Genomic DNA, 22,626 nt, shown 5'->3' on the forward strand with positions numbered 1-22,626 from the left:
CTTCTCTAGAACAAGACCATTTAACAGTTGTGGATAGAAGCACGTTCTCATCACCACAGTCACTATGCAGATCTGAGTTGTTTGTCTGTAGTTGGATTGGAATACTAGCGTAAAGTTGCTCATTACGAATATACTGTACTGCTTTCTAATACTGGGTGAAAAGTACACAATCACCCAGAAACATTTTAAATGGTATCACCTCATGTTGAATGTTATTGAACTCTTTTAGACAGATTTCATACCTTAAAATCAAATTTAGGGTAAAAATGTCTTATTTGGTTTTAATTAGGTCTGATTTTACATAGCTCACTTGTCATACTGGAAATTAAAAGGTCAAGTAAATTGCATTACAGAATACAATATTTCTTGCAGTGTACCCTGTTGTACACCAACTGCAAAGAACATTCTACAAAAATTGGTACACTATTCAAATCCTAGCAAATGTCTAATTTTCTGACCTGCAAGTTGGTCTTCTTTTTGGACATTGGTTTGATATGGACCATGAGCCATCTACCTTAGACACCAAACCTCTCAGATATTCTGAATAGCGCGCACACACACACACACACACACACACACACACACACACACACACTTCACTGGCATTCCACAGACAACAATACCCATTAAAAACTGAGGAAATGGTAAAACCATACACCGCTCGGACAAACGCCCTTCTGAAAAGGATCCAAATAATGACCCCCAAATATTAGCACCATAGCGTGTTACCACTTTTTCCTCAAATGGAAACTAACAATACCTTAGAAGTGGCTGAACAAAAAGCCTCATTTGGAGCCGGTTAATCAAAAAAAAAATATAGTTGTAAAAGTAGTTGTATAAAAGCAACTACTCCATATATGAATGTAGTTAATGCTTCCACCTGATTTCAGGTGTCACCATGCCTGGTGCAACATTTCTACACCAATTTTGTTTAACTCAAGTTCTCACATCCTCTTCAGTTACAGCTGCTTGTAAGATACCAGTCGCAAAAGCCACCTTCACAACTGTACACACCAATTAAGACAAGCTAGTAAAGCCGATCAGTTCACCCGGTTGAGGGGACTTCAATTCCAATGTCTTAGTCTCCAAATAAGTCCAATATTGCACCAAATCAATTTAAAAGGCAAGGAGCAAACATCAATCCTACATGAAGGACTTTAAAAACAACAAACACACTTCAAAACATGAAAGTGAAGTTTATTCCTGTGTAAAATCAGATTCAGCCTCGAATTTAATGACATGGTGCAGTGCTGCCCTCATGTGGTACTGCATCACACTCCAGCTTTCATCTGGTTGTGGGGTGGCAGAGGTTTCTCCAGGTGGTGACCCACAGTGAGACCAAAGGGAGAGTCAGCCTGCTTTTCCTTGACTTCAGGCTTCAGTTGAAAGCCTTTCCCCTCGTCAAAGCTTTCTGCAGGTGGAAAAGCAAGAGTCTCCTCACTCAGCAGACCCTGAAGACGAGAACGCCAGCTTTCCAACAGGTTTTCACGGCCCTCAGGAGAGAGGTGCATGGGTGCCCAGAAGATCTGCGGTGCTAGGACCTGGAAGCCACAGTAGTAGAGGACACCATTCTACAGAACACACACTCCATTACAACATGAACAATGTGTGCAGTAACAAAAAAAAAAAAAAAAGCACAACTCAGTCTGGTTACATTGAGAACAGGGAATAACATCACTTGCCTGAATTGGCCACAATGTAACATTTATGTCTCCATTGATCCCATTAGGGCTAAACACTGACTCATGAGAACCAGTGGAGAAGGACAACATGGCTTTTTTATCCTGACGTGAATAAAATATCAAATTATACCAACAGCAATGTCCTCTTCACAAATTTCTCATTAGTAATCTAGAATTATGCAGTTTGAATTGAAAAGCGGAGATGCAGAACAAAGCACCATCTGTGAGGATTCTAATAAAAGGTTTAGCATTGTGCCAATATAGGACTCACCCTGAAGGTGCCCTGACTGTAGCGCTTTTCTGGGGTGTAGGCAAAACCCAGTGTAAGAACCCGATCCATCCAGCCTTTCATGATTGCAGGAACGGAGAACCAGTACATTGGAAACTGCAATTAGCAGCAGACAGCAAACGGTTTAAAGAATTACAGCACCAAAGAACAGAAAGACTGCACTAGTAAGATAAATGCCACCTGAAAAATAATAAGGTCAGCTTCTTGGAGTTTCTTATGCTCCTCAACAATATCAGAAGCTATTCGCCCCTCCTGCCAGGCCAACATGGTCTCCTCTCCATAACAGAAGTGCTCTGGATTCTTTACAGATCCTGGGGACATTTTGAAAGTAATGCTTAGAGCAATGTTAGAATGCAAACTAATTTTGTAAATATATATAGCGCGCACACGCACCATTAATATCATCCTTGGTTGCTGTGGCCTTGAACTTCATTTCGTACAAGTCAGAAACCAACACATTGCAGCCCTGTTTCTTTAGCACGGCCACAGTAGCATCTTTGGCAGCTGCATTGAAAGATCCCGCGCTCTGGTGCGCGTACACAATAAGCACGGTATTCGCAGCTAAGGAGTACATAACCAGAACATACTTAACATTTATACACACCAATACAACAGTGAAAAGTATGTACAACAAAGTGAAAGAAAAAAAAGATACACGCATTTTAAAATGACACAAAAATAAAACCCACTTACCCATATTGCCTCACTCACAGGTCTCACAGCAACTGCTGAACACGTGAGCACTGAGCTTCCTTTTAACCACCTTTACCTGGGCGCACCTGAGTCATTTTACTGATTAGAGTCTGGACGAGCCTGCCCAAGACTTTAATATCTAGCAGCTGATCTGTTATCTGAGAAGAAGAAAAATTGACGGGAAAACTTATAAATGTAACACGTTTATAAATTATAAAGCTAAATAAATAATAATTCTTGACTGAACGAATTGTCACTTCCATTTATGAATCGTTTTTAACGCACCCCACTATGACCGGTAAGTTCTATTTCTTTACCACTAGATGTCACAATACAACAGCAACTGAAGCAGATGCACTTAATGTATAATCAATATTTTCATGCAATACAGGGAGGCTATAGAAGAAATAAATTAAGTCTTTATGACACAAATAAAAATAAAAATAAAACAGTTGAGGCAAACAGACCATTTGATTGGCGGGAGACAGATGTAATATCTTTTATCAAATATAATTTTAGAGTGGTACAGATAGATAGATAGATAGATAGATAGATAGATAGATAGATAGATAGATAGATAGATAGATAGATAGATAGATAGATAGATAGATAGATAGATAGATATATTTATACATTACAAATATTTGAAAACAGCAGCAGATTATAAAATGTGTCTGTACATTTCACTTAAAATTTTAAACTGTAGGCCTGACTTATTACAAATGAGTGTTACAGTACTCAGTTTTCATAAACTAATTCTAGAACACAGTAATGTAGTTTTTTTTTTTTTTTTTAATCTATTTAGTTGGTAGACAGATAAAGGTATCTCATGTGGTAAAAAAAAACGTTTTCTAGTCAGTATTAGTGCATTATAGCAAAACAGCAAAAAGTGTTACAACTTTACTCTGTCTACCCTAAGGGTCATTCCGCATAACACTGTAAACAATGACTTTAACAATGAATAGCTGATGCCAACTTTTATGACATGTTATTTTAGGCCATTTTCTTAACACATCAGCAACACGTTTTTTCATTGTCTGTCTTTATGTGAGGATGCGTTCTGGCCTGTCCCCAAACCCTGTGTGTGCAACAACATTGTAATTGTGAAGAAAAAATACATGGAAATAAATTCTGGTATTTAGTATGAATTCTCTGTCAATAACTTTTTATATTTTAGTAGATATCATATATATCTTTTAAGATTAAAGTTGTGTTCCCAAAGTTAGGCATCAACCCTGTTACCATTATAACGCCCCCTTATTAAAATATTGTACAATTCCATATAAAATGAAATAATAATAATAATAATAATAATGAACTGTCACAATGAAAATGAACCGATTATGCGGAATGACACATAACTGTGGCTACAACAATGTTTCTTATCTTCAGATGTAACATTGTGTTTATTATTGAAAAGAAGGGAGCATAGGTACACTTGCATGACTTGAAGAAGTGCAAGAGGTTTCGTTTTTTTAGCTCCAGACTCCCATGATTAAAAATAGCAAAGATGGGGTGAGAGAGAGCCCTGAAACTCCCCCCAACTCGGAAAAAAACAGGCGCTCGAGTACAGAATGATGGAACTAAGCAAGAAAAAAGTTTTACCGCTCTGTAAACTGACAATCACACAGTTGGAAAAACGGTCTAACTCTTATCAAACTAAGTTCAGAACGTTTACAGCCATTTTGACAGCACCTCGGGGCAACACGTGTGTCATGAAAAGGCATTTGCGCTCTCAGCGCCAGTGGTGACTCTTCAGTCAAACAAGTACAACAGGAGGAAGAGCGCAAAAGACGGATGTAACACAATGAACAGCGTCGCCAACGACACAACGTAGCCTAGAAGCTGTGGAGATTTGGAGACGCCTTTTCTTCTTATATGCCTTTGTTGGAGGCACGTTTATTGATTGGGATCCGCTCTCGAGCAAAAGAGCGTGCGTTTCTTACAGAAGGAAGAATTAAAGGGGATTCTAATGGGGTCACAAGGGCCAGGGCGTAAAAGAACTACCAGCAAAGTTGGGTTGACTGCCGAGGAAGATGCCCTCAACATCATCGCAAGAGAGGTAAATAATCTCTTATGCCTTAAACCACTTCAGTGTCCTTGGTGGGATAGATAATTAGAGGAACTTGTAGAACTCCTTAGGAAAACATGAATATCACATGGTTCTGCTTCTAAGCCGGTTTATTTATTATACCTAAAATCACTAGACCGGTCTCACGAGTAACTAATTAACATTACAACAACCCGTGCATCTGTTTGACTTTATGTGGCTCTAAATTCTGTAGAATATTAGTATGTGTTCTTATTGGCAAGTGGTAGATAATGTCCTCCCCTAGTTGTCATGTCTGCTTCCTGTGTGTTTTAGTTGTGATGTCTACACCTAACTTCAAATGTCTGAGCTCTGTAGGTCAAAAGTAGTGTCTTTCAGTACCGTTATTAGTGATATTACTATAGTTTACCTTTAAGAATGTGCTTGCTACCAGTGTGCAACATAAGCCAGACTGATGTGTCTGGGAAATTAGTTTGGCCCAGACTGATCTTTGATCTTGAACCTATGATGTTTTAAACTCCATTACACACCCGTGGTGAAAAATAACAAACTCGAGCTGTGTGTGAATTGCACTCATTTTCAAAGACAGCTAAATTGTTCTATTAATTGACAGTGTGTCTCTGACACATGTTCTGTGGTTGGCAGAAGATAGGTCTTCTCGTGCTACTGTCAGCATGAACTGCCCTCTCATTTGATGTGAAACAGTCAGCATAGAAGCATATACAAACCTATAGCAAGTCTTCAGACATGATTCTTTTAACTGATGCTGCTTTTGATAGCTGATACACTCAGAAACTGGATCTGCAAGACACACGCAGTTATATAATCCTGTGCAAAATGTGTAGCACATTAACGTGTTGCAGTCATATGCTCAATCATCTTGGTACAATTGGACTGATTGCAACTTGAAATTAGAAGTCTAACTTGTGCATTTGTACAGTGTGCTCAAGTTTGTTTTCTGTGGCACATTCAGTTGAATTATTGTTAGTGAGCAGTGTTGGGTAAGTTACTCTAAAAAAAAAAAAGTAATGAATTACTGTAACAGTAAAAAGGTAGGTGAAGGAGGAGGCGGGAACCGGCTGATCAATCAACAAACTTTTAATGCATAAATTAACTTAAAACATAAGGACACAGACACACATCCAACGCGGCCACGTGAGTCTCTCTCTCTCGAAATGGCCAAAGAATTTAAATTAGAAAACATATTTTAACATTAGATGTTATATTTAGATTTTAAATTCATTATTGTTTTATATAGAATTGTTCTATAGTCTATATAGTATTTAACAAAATTACATCAGAATTAACTAATTAAATTACTGAAAAATTAAGTTATCCCTTATCAATTAAAAAAGTAATTTAATTACAGTAATTAATTATTTAGTAATGCATTACACCCAACACTGTTTGTGAGCACATGTAGAAAGAGTTTGGTGAAACAGACCTAGTGTGTCATTGAATATCTGATCATGATGTTTTACATTTGCATACTTTCAGCATAAATGCGTTCTATTTCTGCCCTTTATTCCTCTTGAAAATGAAATTGGTCAACATTTTGGTGCAAAAAAAAAATAGCTTGTACTCCCATTTGTACTTTGTTTGAACCTGCAACATCCATGTTGCAGAGCGAGGTCACTTAAGGACCCGTACGAGCGTGACTCGAGGAGAAGGTTTCGTTTCAGTTTGAGGATGAAAAGGGTACTGTGGTTTTAACCCTTTTGTAGCACCAAGTACTTGTGAACTGACACATTTTCAAGGCAGATTTAGCTAAAAGTTCTTCAAGTTAGCTAGGTTTTTGGGGCCATTTTTCTCAAAGCTATTTTGTCTTCTTTCTAGTACCCGTTTAAGTTGTCCTTGCAGTGTTAATTTTACCCTCCTTTGCTCACCTGGTACCTTCATCTGTTACTGACAGGGTGCCATTCCACACTTGCTGGCTACTGACAGACTGGTATTTTGGCCCTCATGTTCTAGCCGATTCTGTAACAAAAGCTTTAAAATAGAAGTCACTTAAAGACCAGCTGTTAAAACATCCAGTTTCAAGAGCAATCATAAAATTTAGAGAGATTAGTAATGAACAGGAGGAAATGGGCATCTGGAACTGGGAACACATGACTTGACCTGCTTTACAAGCTCTGCTTTCCTTGTGGTGTGTAATATTGCTAAACTGGTAGTGTGTCCACCATTACTCCATGTCATACCAAAGGTTTCTTGAATGCTTGACAGATTTTCTAAGGTGTAAATATTTTTTAGTAAACGCACAGCTATGACAGCACAGCTGTTTTATTCTACATGGAGAGGGTCTGCACATGGGGGCTGCCATGTTTGATTCATATGACCAGCCAAATACTACTCGCTTAATCACAGTAACCATCCTGTTATTTGACAGTTTCACTCATTGATTAAAGTAATCATGGCTGACTGTGAATTATGAATTTTTACATTGGCATCAGTAACTGAAAACTATTGTGTTTGAATGATGCTGCATCCAGGCTGCTAGGTGTCAGTGAAAGTTTAAGACAAAATGAACAAGAACTTAGTGCACCTTAAAATGTGAGATGTTGGGGCCTCAGTAGAACATGTGTTAGTAAAGGATTTCCTGTGAAAGCAATTTCAACAATGGCTACTCAACACTTGATTCAGGGTTTTGTTTGGCCTTTTAGTGGCATGCAGAAAAATTGTGGAATCGAATAAGACACATGTTTTGCTTGTTTCTGTTTCCTAAATATTCTGGTTTTATGTGTTTGCATAATAACTACATTCCACAAAGTTATGGCATGTACTGAAAGTTTTATACACATGTACATTCCTCATTCAACTAAATGAGGCTTTTAGATGTTTTCTAAGCCAGGCCAACTCCAGATGCCTTCTGGAACTCCTGAATGTAGCTGCATGTCAGACAACATACCTGTTGATCATTAGTGGTGGATTTCCCATTATAAATAATACACTGATTGAACAATATTCTTTTAGTAGCCCTGTTAAAGACCTCTAGTGATTTTGTTGAGCTATGAATCTATATATTCTCCTCCAAACAGTTTATTTCTGAATTTCATGACTGATTTTATTGTAAAAGCTGATTTGATATTTGGAAGGCCCCTAAAATGCAGTTCCTTTTGTAATAAAACATTAGTGTGCCTAGGGTGTTTAGCCTTTTATGAGTATATTACACAACTTTTAAGAGTATCTAAAACAAATTCAGTGGTAATTGTTCTCAACCTTTTGTGTGAGAATACATATTCAGTCTAATCATATTGTGAATCCAACAATAGTAGTTTGAAAGTTCTTCAGCTACTCTGTCTTAGCTTATGGAAGTTCAAAGAAGGAAGAGCTCCTGTTTCCAGGTGTAATGTCCACAGAGGGGTGCCAAAAGAGAGTTGTAATGCAAGCTGGATTTTATTTCCATTTTAAATGATGCATTTCAGTAGAGAGGAATGCTTATCCCCTAAACTAAGCAACAACCCTAAACCTTACCGTCAGTAGAAAAAAAATGCAATCTTAAAAAAATGGAACCTCCCAAACCATGCTCCTCATTGATCAACTGTGCGATCACTTCCTTTTTTCAACGTGGCACGTGAACCCAGGTCTGTGACACTGATGACGCAATGTGCAGTCAGTCACGCCACAGGAGAAGGTAAACACCGCTGAACTGATGCGAAATGTCTGATGAGATATTGCACTTGTCAGTAACTCAGCAGAATGTGGTTGATGATAGGGTGCTAGAAAATGTGGTAGCAACATGTCAACTTTTTTGTGATTATGTTGTATTATTACCAGGAAGTAGCACGTTCAAGCCCTTAACAGAGTAGCTGTAGGCCTAGCTCAGCTAGTGTTCTCCTCCTTATTATTTAAAATAAAGAGCAGATGTAAAACCCCAATTCCAAAAGTTGGGACTGTATGGAAAATGCTAATAAAACCAAAAAGGAGTGGATGTATATATTCATATATTCATTTTATAATTTATATTAAATTATTTTTATATAAATTATATTAATTTATCAATTTCATTTTCACTCTGTGCTATATCGAATGCACTACAAGAACACATTATTTGATGTTTTACCTTGAGAATTTAATAGTTTTTTGAAAATATACACAAATTACAAATCAGATGATTGCAACATGCTCCAAAAAAGTTGGGTCAGTGTAGTGTTTACAACTGGGTAACATCAACATTTCTTTAAATAACATTTATCAAGCATTTGTGTGCTTTAAGTTTAGCAAGTTCTCCCCAATTCATCCATTATGAAGGTCTTCCATTATGAAGGTCTTCAGCTGTGCAATTGTACGAGGCCTTTGTTGACATATTTCACACTTCATAATGCGGCACATTTAAGACAGTTCAGGACTGATTTAATGGATATTGTGACATGGGCACAGGAATAGTTTGGTAAACCTTTGTCAATCAACACCATTCACCGCTGCATCCACAGATGCAAGTCAAGGCTTTCCTATGCAAAGCAGCAGCCATACATCTACACTCTCCAGAAGTGCCACCGACTTCTCTGTACTCTGTCTTATCTGAGATGGAAAGTACAACAGTCGAACTGTTTTGTGGTCTGACGAGTCAATGTTTTAAATGGTTGTTGGATACAACAGCCGTTGTGTTCTCCAGGCCAAAGAGGAAAAGGACTATCCAAGATGTTATCAGATTCATGTCTAAAATCCAGTGTCTGTCCTGGTACGGGGGTGTGTGTGTCAGTGCCCATTGTGTGGGTAACTTGCACATCTGTGTGGGCACCATTAATGCAGACATGTATGTACACTTTGGAGCAACATAATCAGCCTGGATTACAAGTGTATGGCTGTGTAAGCAGAAAGTGTAGGCGCTAGATTGGCCTGCCCGCAGTCCTGACCTGTCTCCATTTGAGAATGTGTGATACATTATGAAGCGCAAAATATGGCAACGAAGGCCTCATACAATTGAAACCGCTGAAGACCTGCATAATGGATGAATTGTGAAAAAAATCAGATGGCTAAAATCAACAAACTTGTATTTTGACTCTTGAGTGCCTAAATGCTTGAAAAGTGTTATTAGAAGAAATGGCGATGTTACACAGAGGTAAACACTCGACTGTCCCAACTTGTCATCTGATTTGAAAGTGTACAGTGTGTATAGTAAAGTATCAAATAAGATGTTGTTGTAGTGCTTTCAATATAGCACATGGTAAATATAATTTAAAAAGCACTCCTTTTGTTTTAATTGGCATTTTCCAAACTGTCCCAAGTTTTTGGAAATTGTAGCATTGAAAACTAGCATGTTTTTGAAAACTAGCATTTTTAAAAAATATATATTTTAAATTTTTGTATTCTCCTTTACCCCTTTTCTCCCCAATTTGGCATGCCCAATTCCCAATGCACTCTAGGTCCTCGTGGTGGTGTAGTGAATCCGGGTTGCAGAGGACAAATCTCAGTTGCCTCGTCTGAGTCAATCCTCTCATCTTATTACGTGGCTTGTTGAGCGCTTTACCGCAGAGACCTAGCGCGTGCAGAGGCTTCACGCAATACTCTGTGGCATCCACGCACAACTCACCACATGCCCCACCAAGAGCGAGAACCACATTATAGCGACCACAAGGAGGTTAACCCAACGTACCAATTGGTTGCTTAGGAAGCCTGACTGGAGTCACATTTAGCATGCCCAGGATTTGAACCTGTACTCCAGGTGTGGTAGTCAGCATCTTTACTTGCTGAGCTATCCAGGCCCCTAAACTAGCATGTTTGAAGTTTTGCTTCAATGGTGTTCTACTGACACTGTTACAGTGCCATACAATTACCACCTGAGATATTTAAAAGCAGATTAGGATGCCACGAGTCGGTGCCAGACCCTGTAGTCTGGAGGGTTTACATTATTAATCTGGGGTCAGATTTTTGCATGCGGGAGGGGAGCTGACTGACTGTAATGTCTAGTGGACACTAAACGACTCAAGCTCGTCTTCTTTGATGTTTTGAGTCGGCAATTGATCTGCAACGAGAAGTCTTAGATCACACGAAGAACGGTCTTATTGTGTGAACACTCCTGCGACATGGTCAGACTATTCCCAGATGCTACAACAACAGCAATATTACAATATATTATAAATATAATTAGAAAATAAAATAAGATTTCACCCATATCTTCCTACCCACTGTCTTTATTATTTGCAGCTGTTTGTAATATATTGTTCCTTTGCAAACTAGCACAAATAAGTGTAAAAATGGGTGTGAGCCGTTTTTTCAAATTTGTTGAAAAAGGAGAGCAAGGTATTGGGTACCTTACATCTCCCTTCTCACTGTTTTTAATTATTATTTAATGATTATCTTAATTTGAAGATTTTTGGGTGATCCGTTTGAAGCAGGGCGATGCTAAAGGCCACTATATTGGCTGTTTTTTCACCGGTAAAGTGCAGATTTAAAGGTAAATAAGCATACGAATAGAAAATTTAAAAAAGCAAATGCATGAACATGCACAATAGGGACACAGAGATGAGTAGCATGTACACTAAAAGCTCAGTTAAGGTTCTGCATTAAAATAACTCCGAATTCTGCTCTAAACTTAATGTATGCGAATAATTAAAAGAAACTGTTTGCTGGTTTTTAGCGCTTTCTCGTCTTTTACTTTTTACTCTTTATTATCATTCTGTAATACACATATATAATGATTGATGTAACATACCATGACATTTAACTGTCTTACTAGGCTTACAAAGCTAAAATTGCACTGGACAGATTTCCACACAAAGGAATATTGCTTGTATTCAAGGGCTTGATTGTAGAGGATTGCAGGTTAAAGCAAACACTTAATGTAGTAGAAGCCTGCATAGCAAATTCTCAAATAATATCTGTATGCTGTCATCTTTCACTGAGAATGGAACCTCTCCATATAAGGACGAAGATTCAGAAATGGGTTTCTTCCACTGCAGACGTCACTGATGACCCCTGAAGATTATCACAATTGCTTTGCTGTTTATTCTCTGCTGTTGAGAGGCATCCCATGTGAAGGAGTAATGCTGAGTTGCTTTTTCAGTATCTCTAAGTAATTCAGGGATTTGTAGTCCAAGAAAAAGGTTTTCTTTTGTGCAACATTATTAAACGTAATGTAGAAATTACATCAATCACATTTATATATATATCTGTCATGAAATGTTAATGCCCCATTCACAACCTACAGTAGTCTCATAGAATCACATATGTGTCTCGTTGCACTTATCACGGCAGATTCCTGGTGAAATAAACACTAAAGGAGCTCCAAAAAAAGATTTTTTCACATAAATAAACAGCTCATAAACACTTTTCGCCCTGTTTATACATTTTAATGTTTGCATTACATGACAAACTACATTTACAGGCTTATTCGAGCATGATCACATTGCATGGTAGCTCAACTGATTGCTTGTGATGCAAAGGACTAGTATACAAATACGACTTGAAGAGTCTACACTTGAGCTGGAATTGTCATAGGAGCACCACGAAATGTAGTTGCTTCTGCAATTGCATTTTTGCATATCTCATTTGCTTTTTTAAAATGTTTAGGTTTAAATTTCATGGCATGTTGGTTTTGTTGATTTAAAACTTGATAAAACTTAACCTAATCTGTTTGGGAGGAAATTGAACTCCCTTTTGTTTATTATTATAATTCTCTGTTTAATCAGCACTTTTAAAGTCTTTTATCTTCATTTTGTTTTTGTTCTTCATTTTAGTCTTAATGTTGAGTACATGCCACTCTCATGGTCGCTGAAGACATAGAATTATCATTCAATTCTGCAGTGACATTGTGAAGCATTTTTGTCTGAAATATCTTTCAACTCATTTGTAATTGTTCTGTTATGATACATTATGTCCAAAAGCCTAAAAACGGAAAGAGAGAAAATGTTTCTTGTTTAATGATTATACAAGGTCTTATATTGTGGATTTTGGTCTGATAAGACTGTTTGTTAACGACAAAGGAATGCACAGTCAGACTGCAAACTCTTGCTCTGGTCTCGGATTGGTCAGATGTGCAAGTTGTTTGCTTTTTTGACAAATGTAGGTGTGAAACAGCTAAGCTGCAATGAGTCTGATTGTGCATGGGGGAAAAAAGAAATAGTCCAGTGTTCTTTAATTTTGACCTGACTCCAGTTGACCTCTCCATCTCATTTAACAGAGATTCTTACAACCTCGGTTTTACATAAGCTGTATGAGCTGCTAAATAGAAATTGTATTGTCAGTTGAAAAAACCCACACATATTAGAAGTCAGAAAGGACACTAACAAGGAATTAAACCAAAAATGCAATTGTTGGTGGGGTTGGATGGAACTTTATAGGTGTTCTTGCTGTGCCATCAGCCAATTAGATTTGACTAGACATAATTTTCCTGTGGCTTCAGAGTGATCAGTCACATGGCATTTATGGATCAGGTGATTGGCTTAAGAGATTGTAAATTTCTGTCCTCAACTGCCATTGAGTTGACTGCAAATGTTAACCAATAACTCTTTCCTGGTATTATAGACCTCCTTTGTCACCACACTCAATATTTTGAAATGGTCGGCTCTGGCTTCTGACTGATGCTTAACTATATCTTCTAAGAAAATCAACTACATTTTTGTGCTATTCTGCAGTGTAAAGCTTGTACATCCAAGGTCAGGCATTTTTAGATCTGAGAACACCGAGTACATTGAAAATGTTGTTAGGCACCAGATATCAGTAGGTGAGAGGGGAGCTGGAGCTGAAGCTGTCTTCTCCTGTCTCTTTTTTCAGCATTTCAAGAGGCCCGATATTTTGTATTTTTTTTTTCTCTCAGACTTGTGCTATCTTGAGTAACTCCTGTGGTCAGTGAGGCAAGTGTTCTGTGTAGGCCGAGCACACTAGATCCTCTCATTCACTGAAGAGGTGCTTCTGTATGTATTCATTTGAGACGTGTACACTGGCACCTATCTAAACATCACCATGCTTCATATTTCTCAGGGTTTGAAGGTGAAGTGTGTAATTTCCGTACCACTAATGCCATCAAATGGAATTGAATAAATAATGGTGCTAATGCCACTGGTTGAGCCAGAAGTTGACATGTTGAACCGCTCAAACAAACCAGAGCATTACTTTACAATACTCTGGAAGTCATCGTATGAATGGATCACTGGTAGTTCTCTGCACATTAATCATGAGTAGGACAGAGTATTTTAAAATGGAACCAAAAATGACCTTTTAATGCATTTATTTCACAGAGCAGTCTGAGTCCTCTTCTTTTTACACTAGTATTTTGTCTTTGGTTTATAGAAAATAAATGTATGTGGCAGGGCAGAGGGCGGGGCTGGGTCGTGATCCTACACACCCGGTCCCGTATTAGGCTAATCAAGACTTCGAGAGGGATAAAGGTCGACTGCAGAGGATCGTGCGGGAGAGAGAGATCGTTTACGGACATGTCCGTCGTGTGTGTGTGTTTGTCTGTTAAAGTTTCAGTTTATTATGAAATCATTATTTGTGTTGAAAAGCCGGTTCTCGCCTCCTTTCCATTGAATACTTTACAATTTATTACCACAGACTAATGGTTACTTAATCATTTCTCCTGTGGTTTCATCTTTTCCATGCCCAAAATGACCCAGTGATGCTTCCCAAATTTATGTTCCCAAATTCTCTCAGCCCTTAATGGCAAACTCCCATTTCTGTCTATGGCATACTCACTTGTGGCTTGTCTGAGAAAACTCACTTTTAATATATAACTTAACCACAAAACCAGGAGACCTGCTATAATATTCACCCGCCACACACAGATCAGAAATTTTTTGGTTTATGTTTGACTTGACAGGGTGCACAATTTACGTAGGTGTTAATATGGGCAGACCATAAAAGTGGTAACTAGCTCAGACGTCTGCAATGATCTCATATGTTCCAGTCTCTGCCTCTTACGATAGCACTCAATAGACTGTTTATGTCTAATTCTCAAGACGCAGTTAATCCAAAATTATACACATTTTGAATATTGGAATGCAATTTGGCCAGCCTTCCACATTTAGATGATTAAAATTAGCCAGTCATAGTTTTGCAGTTAATAAGTTATATTTCTTGCAACATAGTAGGGGTGGGAACCATCTGTAAGACATGGTAGTAAATTTATTTTTTATTAATATTTGGGTTGCAATTTAGCTATATTTAAATTCTTAATGTTTTGTCGAATGCGTTTGTAACACAAATTCACAGCAGAAGGGAAGGAGAACAAAGGGAAGTGGTTTTTTTTAGACTCTGGTAAGACTTTTAATTAGCCTCTTCAATGCTTTACAACTTCACAAACTCATCAGCTTCACAGGCACGTAGTCACTTAAACACATTAGCTTCACATGCATGTAGTTACTTAGACACATCAGCTTCACAAACATAACAGATTAAATGCATCAGCTTCAGGAGCACTGTGGCCTTCCTTGTGCCAGACTCTCTCTCAGTCTCTGGTAGTGGTGTGGCTGCTTATATGCCGCTGTCACCATGCTCACTGGAATTAGAGACAGGTGTTAGACAATTTAGCTCAGGTGCAAACGCCCTTACCTCTTTCTCTCTTTCCGGATGGACGCTTGACCATGCCCCTGTTGCCACAGCATTATATATATATTTTTTTAAAACTTTTTCATTAATCTTAATTGGATGGTTTGCGCATCAAATGCTGAGCTTTCTTCCTTAGTGAAGAATGTTAGTGTAATTGAAAAGAATATCTGTGGCAGGGAGGAATGTGGCAGGGCGGAGGGCGGGCCGGGTTGTGATCATACACACCCGGTCCCGCCCGCCGCCCTGCCACAATATCGTACCTTGGTTCCAGCATGTTTATCATTTCACGAAACTCCTGTAGTTTAGCTGTGCAGAGGATCTGTATGGAAATCCTTACAGATAAAACAAGTATAGGCTTATTCATATATTGTTTTGAGTTTACATTTTGGACAAATAAAAATAGTTTTTGTTGACCTAATGCCACAATATATGTTGTATTATCACACACGCTCTGAGTGGTGGTCAGATCTCTCTTTCCCCCAAAATATATAAAAATGTAAAAATTAACATAATGTACATTTTTGGCATTAGAATATAAATTAGTGCTGAGACGATTAGTCAAAGTTATCAACAGCATTGAGAATAAAAAATTGTCTACAATAATTTTTGTTGCCGAATAGTCATTTGATCTCATTTAACGTAACATGAGCTCACATTCAACTCTAATGAAGACGTGCGAGAGCAGCACTGCAGTTCGCATTTGAATGAAGCGAGACATACAGTCCAGATGCACTCTAAACTTGCCAAACAGCTTCAGGTGATGTAGACCTCAAAGTTTGAGGAATTGTAATGCAAAAATTACAGAAGCACTCTCATTGTGAAATAAGTGGATCTAGAGCTGCCGCTCCACTGAAGCAAAACTTGTGTGTCGAGCGTCTTTAAAGGAAAACGTTACATCGTAAATGCAGTTATATTTAATGTGTTATAGCTTTATTTAAGTTCAAATAATATGTAAGCAGATCATGTAAATAACTACAAACTCCTAAACTGGCATTCCTCTTTGCGATCTTCACCTCTTCTATGTGTTGCACGAATGTCCCGATCTAAGGGGGAGAGACTGAAACTGTACCCAGCTGATACACACTCTGTCGCGGGGACGCTCATCCCTCGAGCGGGCATGCTTAATTCAGCTAGACTATAACTTGATGGCTTGCAACTTATTGAATCATAATATATGCGTCACTGTGCATTTCTTATCGTGAAAACTGCCAATACGCAGCTTTATTAATAAGAGAGAGTTTGTTTTTGTGTGAGTTAAAGATGGACTGAAGTGAACAGAAAGGTGAGAGAGGGTGGTCTTTGCTCAATTATACACTTTTTGATTGTTTTGGCTTGTTTTCCAATATAAGTATCTAAAACTCCTTTAAAACAACGTACATTTTCTTTAGCAGCTATACTGCAGAACAAAAACTTGTTATCTGAGAATGTTGAATATAATATTAAAAATCCTTAAAAAAATAAAAGATGCAGTCACCTGATAAGCAGCATATACGATATTTAGACTTGGAGAATAGATCTTGAATATAAGTATATTTTGTCTTTACTGCACTCGCAGAAGAATAACCAAGTGAAAAAGTACACTTATGGGGCTTTTCCACTACACTACGGCTCGACTCTGCTCGCTTTTTGGGGGTTATCCACTGTGGATAGTACCTGGTACTTTTTTTAGTACCACCTCGTTGAGGTTCCAAGCGAGCCAATAATAAATGTGATGTCAAAACCCTGCAGATCACTGATTGGTTAGAGAGGATTGTCACTACCAACATCACTAGATTTGTGACACAGGACATGAACCCTCTAGTTTTAAATTTAGCAACAGTGATCGCAGTATAATTTGTCCATGTGACTTTCGAATTGTAAAAAGAAATGGCTGTGCACAAAACCACGCCATGGTCAATAAACAAGGTGTAAACATTCCTCTCGTTGGTAGCCGAGAAGAGGATCCAACGAGAGCTGGATGGGGCGACGCAACTATGATGATCAGCCTATAATCCCACCTACATTGAGGCTGCACTAAACTGCAGTGAAAAAGCAAGCTCAGAAAAGTAAAGCAAGCAGAGTCGTAACATGCAGTGGAAAAGTGCCATTTATACAAAATACACTTATATTTAAGATACATTCTCTTAAAGCAAGTCTAAATATCCTATATGTTGTTTATCAAGTAAATGTATCTTGTTTTATGGATTTTTAGTCAATTTTAAAATGGAAAACAAGACAAAACACTTGATTACAATGGGATTTTTTGCAGTGAATTTCTTTACTGAATTAAACTTATAAAAGTATTTTTCCCCCTTTAATTCAGTGAATGTCATTTAGAGGTATTTAAAAGATATTAAACAATGATTTTGTCCTCTTTATTGTTAGTAAGCATGTTTAATACAACCTTTTAAGTTGGAATAATTGGTTAAGAGCTAACAATTAATCCTTGCAATAATCGCCGAATAGTCCAATAATCGGTCTAATAATAGTTAGATTAATCGACTATCAGAATAATAGTTAGTTGCAGCCCTAATATCAATGCAACTTGTGAGGTAAAATATCAAGTTTTTCCCTCCACCTCCACTCTATAGTAAGTTCTACTTCCAAACTACTTTGCAAGAACACCTCAAATCAATTGAAAAAGCAACTGTTTTGTGGATATCTAGTGTGCCATATTTCCTATTTTTGTGTTACCATGACTACTCTTAATTTTCTACAGCCAGTCTATCAGCAGGCCAGTTGATTACCATGTGCCTGGCGGGCTGGTATAAGGGGTAGTGGAAGATAGAGGTCAGGTGAGCCTGGAATCTGATTCTGTTGTATTTATTTCAACAGATAAGTACTCTGGACTCAGACTTGTCCTGTCAACAGAAACTCCCAGGGACATCTGAATGACAAGCTCTGCCTACATCTCTACCTTAAAAGGCACCAAACAAAGGGTTTTGGTGTTTGCATAGTCATCTGTGTATCATATATATTTACATATATATTACAGACTTCAACTTTTATTGAGAGTTTCTACGTCCCTCTGAGAGTTTCTCCGTCTCTCCAGGGGTGAGACGCTCTTGAGCGTTTCTCCAACTTTATCACCATCATATAAGTGTTGTCAGTACAGAAGAGTTGCTGGGACATAATTTTGTTGTTGTTTCCAGTGTTGTGCACTGGTGTGTACCTGCTCAGTTCGAGCACTGAATGCAAATTTGAAAATTGCAAGAATTACTTTTACGATTAAGTCAACCGCTTTCAGGTGCCACATTTACTTTTTTGTTTTTGGGCTCCATTTGAACATGGTTGTGTTGAATTTTATATATTTATTTATTTTATTTTTTTTGTCATTGAAGAATTAAAGCTGAAGTAGACTAACTCTGCACCAACAAACAGAATTGCGTAATTGGACTTTGTTTTTAAAACAGCTTTCTGTATATGCCCATCTGCCATGGTCAAACAAAGAAATAGTCCCACCCACAACTTGCTCCAATGGTTGAGCGGGTCTATTGGGGCGGGTCTAAGCGGGTCACTCACTCTAAACAAACACAAGAATTTTCAGAGCGCCAGAGAGAAAGAATGTGTACAGATTTCGAGAAAATTAACCTATGAATGGCTCAATTATACTGTAGTTGTCTCTGCATATTAAGCTTGGATAGGAGAAAGAATTTTTAGAACAAAATGTTACATACATCAGCTTCAACTTAACTCGTATGTAAGGTTATAACTCACCATAACTGTTGAGACAGCTTTGATTTTGGGATGATAGAAAGGTCTGTTTATAAAGCATTGAGGTAATCTTGATTTACTGTGTGGCAATCTATTGCATTGACATAATGTGACAAAATGTGTTTATTCAAAAGAGGGTTCTACTAGACATCAGATTATCATGTGCAATGTCTGGCTTATAGAACAGTGGAACTAGCTCTCCGTATCCATTGAGAACAGCCATGTCACAGAACTTTCATGAAATTAGAGCATTTTCGGTATATTGATAGAGCCTGCTCCATTTGGGTCATTAAAAATAGCAGTTGAGGAGAGAGGGAGAGGAGAGAGGTGTGTGAAATAGGCCAGTTTGTTTCTCTTCTGTGATAAGAGTGTGTGAGTTGTCATGATGGGAGGAAATGCAGATGACCCGGGCTTCCATATGCTCACCGTGACAGATATCATGGTCTACTTTGATAACTGCAAGAAGGTATGCCTAAATATGAATGTGGCTTAGGAACGAGTCTTAGGAGTTTGTCCTTTTAGCTCAGTGAGTAAGAATAGTGTATGCGCTCTTTAAAGATGTGAACCAGCTTTTTATGTTATGCATCTGTATGATTTGTTTTATTTATTTTTGTCAAAATCCTTGTTTTATAGGTCTTATGGACTTTTTGTAAAGCATTGACTGACTGACATTTACACCAATAGATTTGTTTCAGTAAAATTATCATTATTATTTTTTCATGTAAATCGTGTGTGTGTGTGTGTGTGTGTGTGTGTGTGTGTGTGTGTACATTAGGATTATGCAGTCATGGGCCTTTTTTACAAGCAGTGGTCGTCCTGTGAAAAGTACAGGAAGGGTGTGATCCAGGCTTGATTGTGAATGCCTCAGCCCTCTGACTTCCTGCTATGGTCAAAAAAGGCATCATTTTGGTTACCCTGTTAGTCGCACAGTTTATAAAGTGCATTTATTTCTGAATGTTTTCAAAAGATTAGAAAGTGTTTTTCTAAATGAAATATTTAGTTTGAATGTTCCACTCTGAGTGCACTGAAAGCTTATTTTAGGTGGAAATATTGTTATTTTTCTAGGTGCTTTGCTATGCATGTAGATATGGCCGCCACTATTCCGCAACTGCTTTTGGGTCCTTGAATAAGTATAACATGTGAGTATGGGCAGCCGGTGGACTTTCTGGTGCCCTGCTAGGGTAAGATGGTGCCCCTCTAGGGAGTTGGTGCTCTATGCAGACTGCGTAGTCTGTTTATAGGGAGCGCCGTCATTGTATGTAGAGAATGTGTGTTTACATTAGTGAGAACCAGTTATTAATATGTTTTGACAGCTGCTTAATGGCTGGTATATGCTGTGGTTACTGTGGTCTCCCATAGTTCATCTTCAGAATTATCTGCTTTCATTACAACAGTAATGATTTAATGTTGATGCATTATGACGTCTGGTTCTAGGGGGAGTGGACATCCTGGGCTTAGCCAATGTATGCCTCATTATACATGGGATACTCTTTAAAATATACTTAAGTTACTTCGTCAAATAGTCCATTTTTAAATTAAGTAAATCTTTTAATATTGTTTGTTAAAGAATACAAAACATTAAATTGATGCCTGAGCAGAAAATGTGTTGAATTGAAAACTTTTCAGATCTATCAACTGTTTTATTCCACCACTACAGACAATCATCCGCAATCCTCCTTAATAATACAGCTCAATGTTATTAAAATTTGTAATAAGACTCATTGAACACATAGGCTTTGTTTAAAACCTACTAATCCAGAGCATCACACCAAGCTGTTATTCCTTGTTTAAATAGAGGAACCTGCCTACTGAACATCCACAAATTTTATATTCATAAAAATAAATGCATGACCACAAAGTGAGAATATCAAACATTCCAAGAAGTTAGACTGACAAACAAAAGGTACGTTTTAACATGTAATCTGCTGCAGCCATTAATGACAGGAACGTCAGTCCATTCATATTATGTTGATGGTGAATCCCAACCACTATATTTTTAGAAGCTATTTTTTGTAAGAATAAATACATACAGTAGATAATATTTATTTATGTAAGCAAAGATTCCTAGCCCATTCGTCAAGCACATATTTATTATACACAAACATGTAGATACAACACACACATTTGTTGAAGCCTAACATAATTAAACATTGAAAAGTGTTGCACTGATAAAATTATGCATCCAGAACAAATCAAGTTACAGGCTACGTGAACCATATGCGGATATCACGGAAACTGAGCGTTCATATAATCTGTGTGTGCTTGTGCGTGCACGTGTGTGTAGAGAAGACTGCGACTGCGGCTGCACGAGGGCAAAAAAGTCAGAAACGTCGCTGCTTCTTTCTCACAAATTCAAATCAGATGATTTAAAAACAAAAATTACACAAAAATGAAAATAATATAATGATGAAATCTATAGTTGTCGCTTAACAGTTACAGGGCTGTTAAGCAACAAAATAGCTTAATTTGACAATGCAAGCAGAGCTGAATTCAGTCAAACAATTTGACTGAAGCAGCAGCATATGGAAGTGCTGATGCTGTCTGAGGCTGTTTAATTCTTTTTTTCAAAGGTCCATTTCAATATAATAAATCTCCTCACCAAGTCAAGTGCACCCCTACAAACCATCTGTCTAAGCAATTAAGGTAATTAAATCAAAAGTTCCAATCTCATTGGCTGGATCGTATGTAACTTCTTATAGATGATTGGCCAGTTTAAATGTCAGTCAGTAGGCCTACTTGTCTGAATGGCGGTTCTTGTCAAGAGTGAATGAACATAATAGGAGACACTCTTTGATGTGCAGGGAGCAGAATAGCGGTTCTAAATAATTTTATTTTACTGTGCGCATGAAAATTATGTGTACAAGGTTATAAAATCATTCGGGGCTTTCCCTGAAACATTTGGGGCTTAACCCTAGTTCCGCCCCAATGTTACAATAATAAAATCTATGATGGTATACTTGTACTTCAAATCTGCAATACGGAAAGAATTTGTTGAAGATGGTCGTGGTCAGGCCCTCATTTACAAATAATTCTGAGTCCAAGTTCCTAAAATTAAATAAAAAATAATCATCAGTTTCTGTTAGTACCACTACAAGTTGCGGTTGAAGCTATGGGAATATTTGCTTTGGCAACGTATTTCTTGAACATTGTTTTTGGAAAAGGCTTTCTGGACACAAGATCTCTGTGGTGAGAAGCAGCTGCTTCTGTGGAAAAGTGGTGCAACTGTGTCCAGGACGGAAGGCCTCGGTCTGAGACAATTTAAGATTATGATCTGACATTTATTCAGGAAGACATCATCATGGACTTTTTCTATTAAAGAACAAACACAGGAATTCATATGTTGGCTTTCCATGTAGACCCCCCTTTACTAAATGAAGAAAGAAATACTTGAAATTAGTGACTGAAGAGGTTGATTCAATCTGTTGTTCCTCTTTTTTATTTTTATTTTCATTTATTTATCTACATATTTATTGGTTGATTTTTTTTTTATGTGATTTGGTTTTGTTTGTGCCACTATGGTGAATTAAAACTTAAATAAATGCAGAAGGTGGGTTGATGTTGAGATTAGTTTTTTTTTCTTAGACAAACTAAGAATTGAAAATGGTTTTTGAAATGACTCCCTATTTTTGGTTAAACTAAAGTATAACATCGAAGATTCTTTGCATTTTCAGAACCGTATAGTGGAACATTTAAAATCACTGTGAATATACAGTCATGGCTCTTGTTTAAAGAGT

The 22,626-nt window shown here is 37.7% G+C and overlaps 2 protein-coding genes across 14 annotated transcripts in view; one reads left to right on the forward strand and one right to left on the reverse strand.

Annotated features, from left to right (window-relative positions):
* Positions 1–1,206: 1,206 nt before the first annotated feature.
* Positions 1,207–4,354, reverse strand: LOC127658739 (NAD(P)H dehydrogenase [quinone] 1-like). The gene is made up of 7 exons (XM_052148212.1): positions 4,270–4,354; positions 2,665–2,822; positions 2,365–2,532; positions 2,152–2,282; positions 1,954–2,067; positions 1,683–1,784; positions 1,207–1,571 (listed from the first exon to the last, which is right to left on the reverse strand). The coding sequence occupies exons 2-7, from the start codon at positions 2,666–2,668 to the stop codon at positions 1,272–1,274; spliced, it is 819 nt and encodes a 272-aa protein (XP_052004172.1). The 5' UTR covers positions 2,669–2,822; positions 4,270–4,354; the 3' UTR covers positions 1,207–1,271.
* A 76-nt stretch (positions 4,355–4,430) lies between these two features.
* Positions 4,431–22,626, forward strand: part of LOC127658735 (leucine-rich repeat flightless-interacting protein 2-like) — a 46,038-nt gene continuing 27,842 nt past the window's right edge. For 3 of the 13 annotated variants that reach the window (XM_052148204.1, XM_052148199.1, XM_052148206.1), the window contains exon 1: positions 4,433–4,726. In XM_052148204.1, the coding sequence (XP_052004164.1) occupies positions 4,637–4,726 (90 nt within the window). In that variant the 5' untranslated portion in view covers positions 4,433–4,636. Of the gene's footprint in view, positions 4,727–18,526; positions 19,359–22,626 lie in introns of those variants that run through there. The other 10 variants (XM_052148196.1, XM_052148198.1, XM_052148203.1 and 7 more) reach the window with 5 other exon arrangements.

This window comes from Xyrauchen texanus, chromosome 18 (genome assembly GCF_025860055.1).
Source record: "Xyrauchen texanus isolate HMW12.3.18 chromosome 18, RBS_HiC_50CHRs, whole genome shotgun sequence".
NCBI lineage: Eukaryota > Metazoa > Chordata > Actinopteri > Cypriniformes > Catostomidae > Xyrauchen > Xyrauchen texanus.

Excerpts from the sequence above, each read along its gene's own strand:
- LOC127658739 (XM_052148212.1), bottom strand. Across the intron at positions 2,283-2,364 it reads AACCAAGGATGATATTAATG|GATCTGTAAAGAATCCAGAG; the intron begins GTGCGTGTGCGC and ends AAATGTCCCCAG. Across the intron at positions 1,572-1,682 it reads TTACATTGTGGCCAATTCAG|AATGGTGTCCTCTACTACTG; the intron begins GCAAGTGATGTT and ends TGTGTTCTGTAG.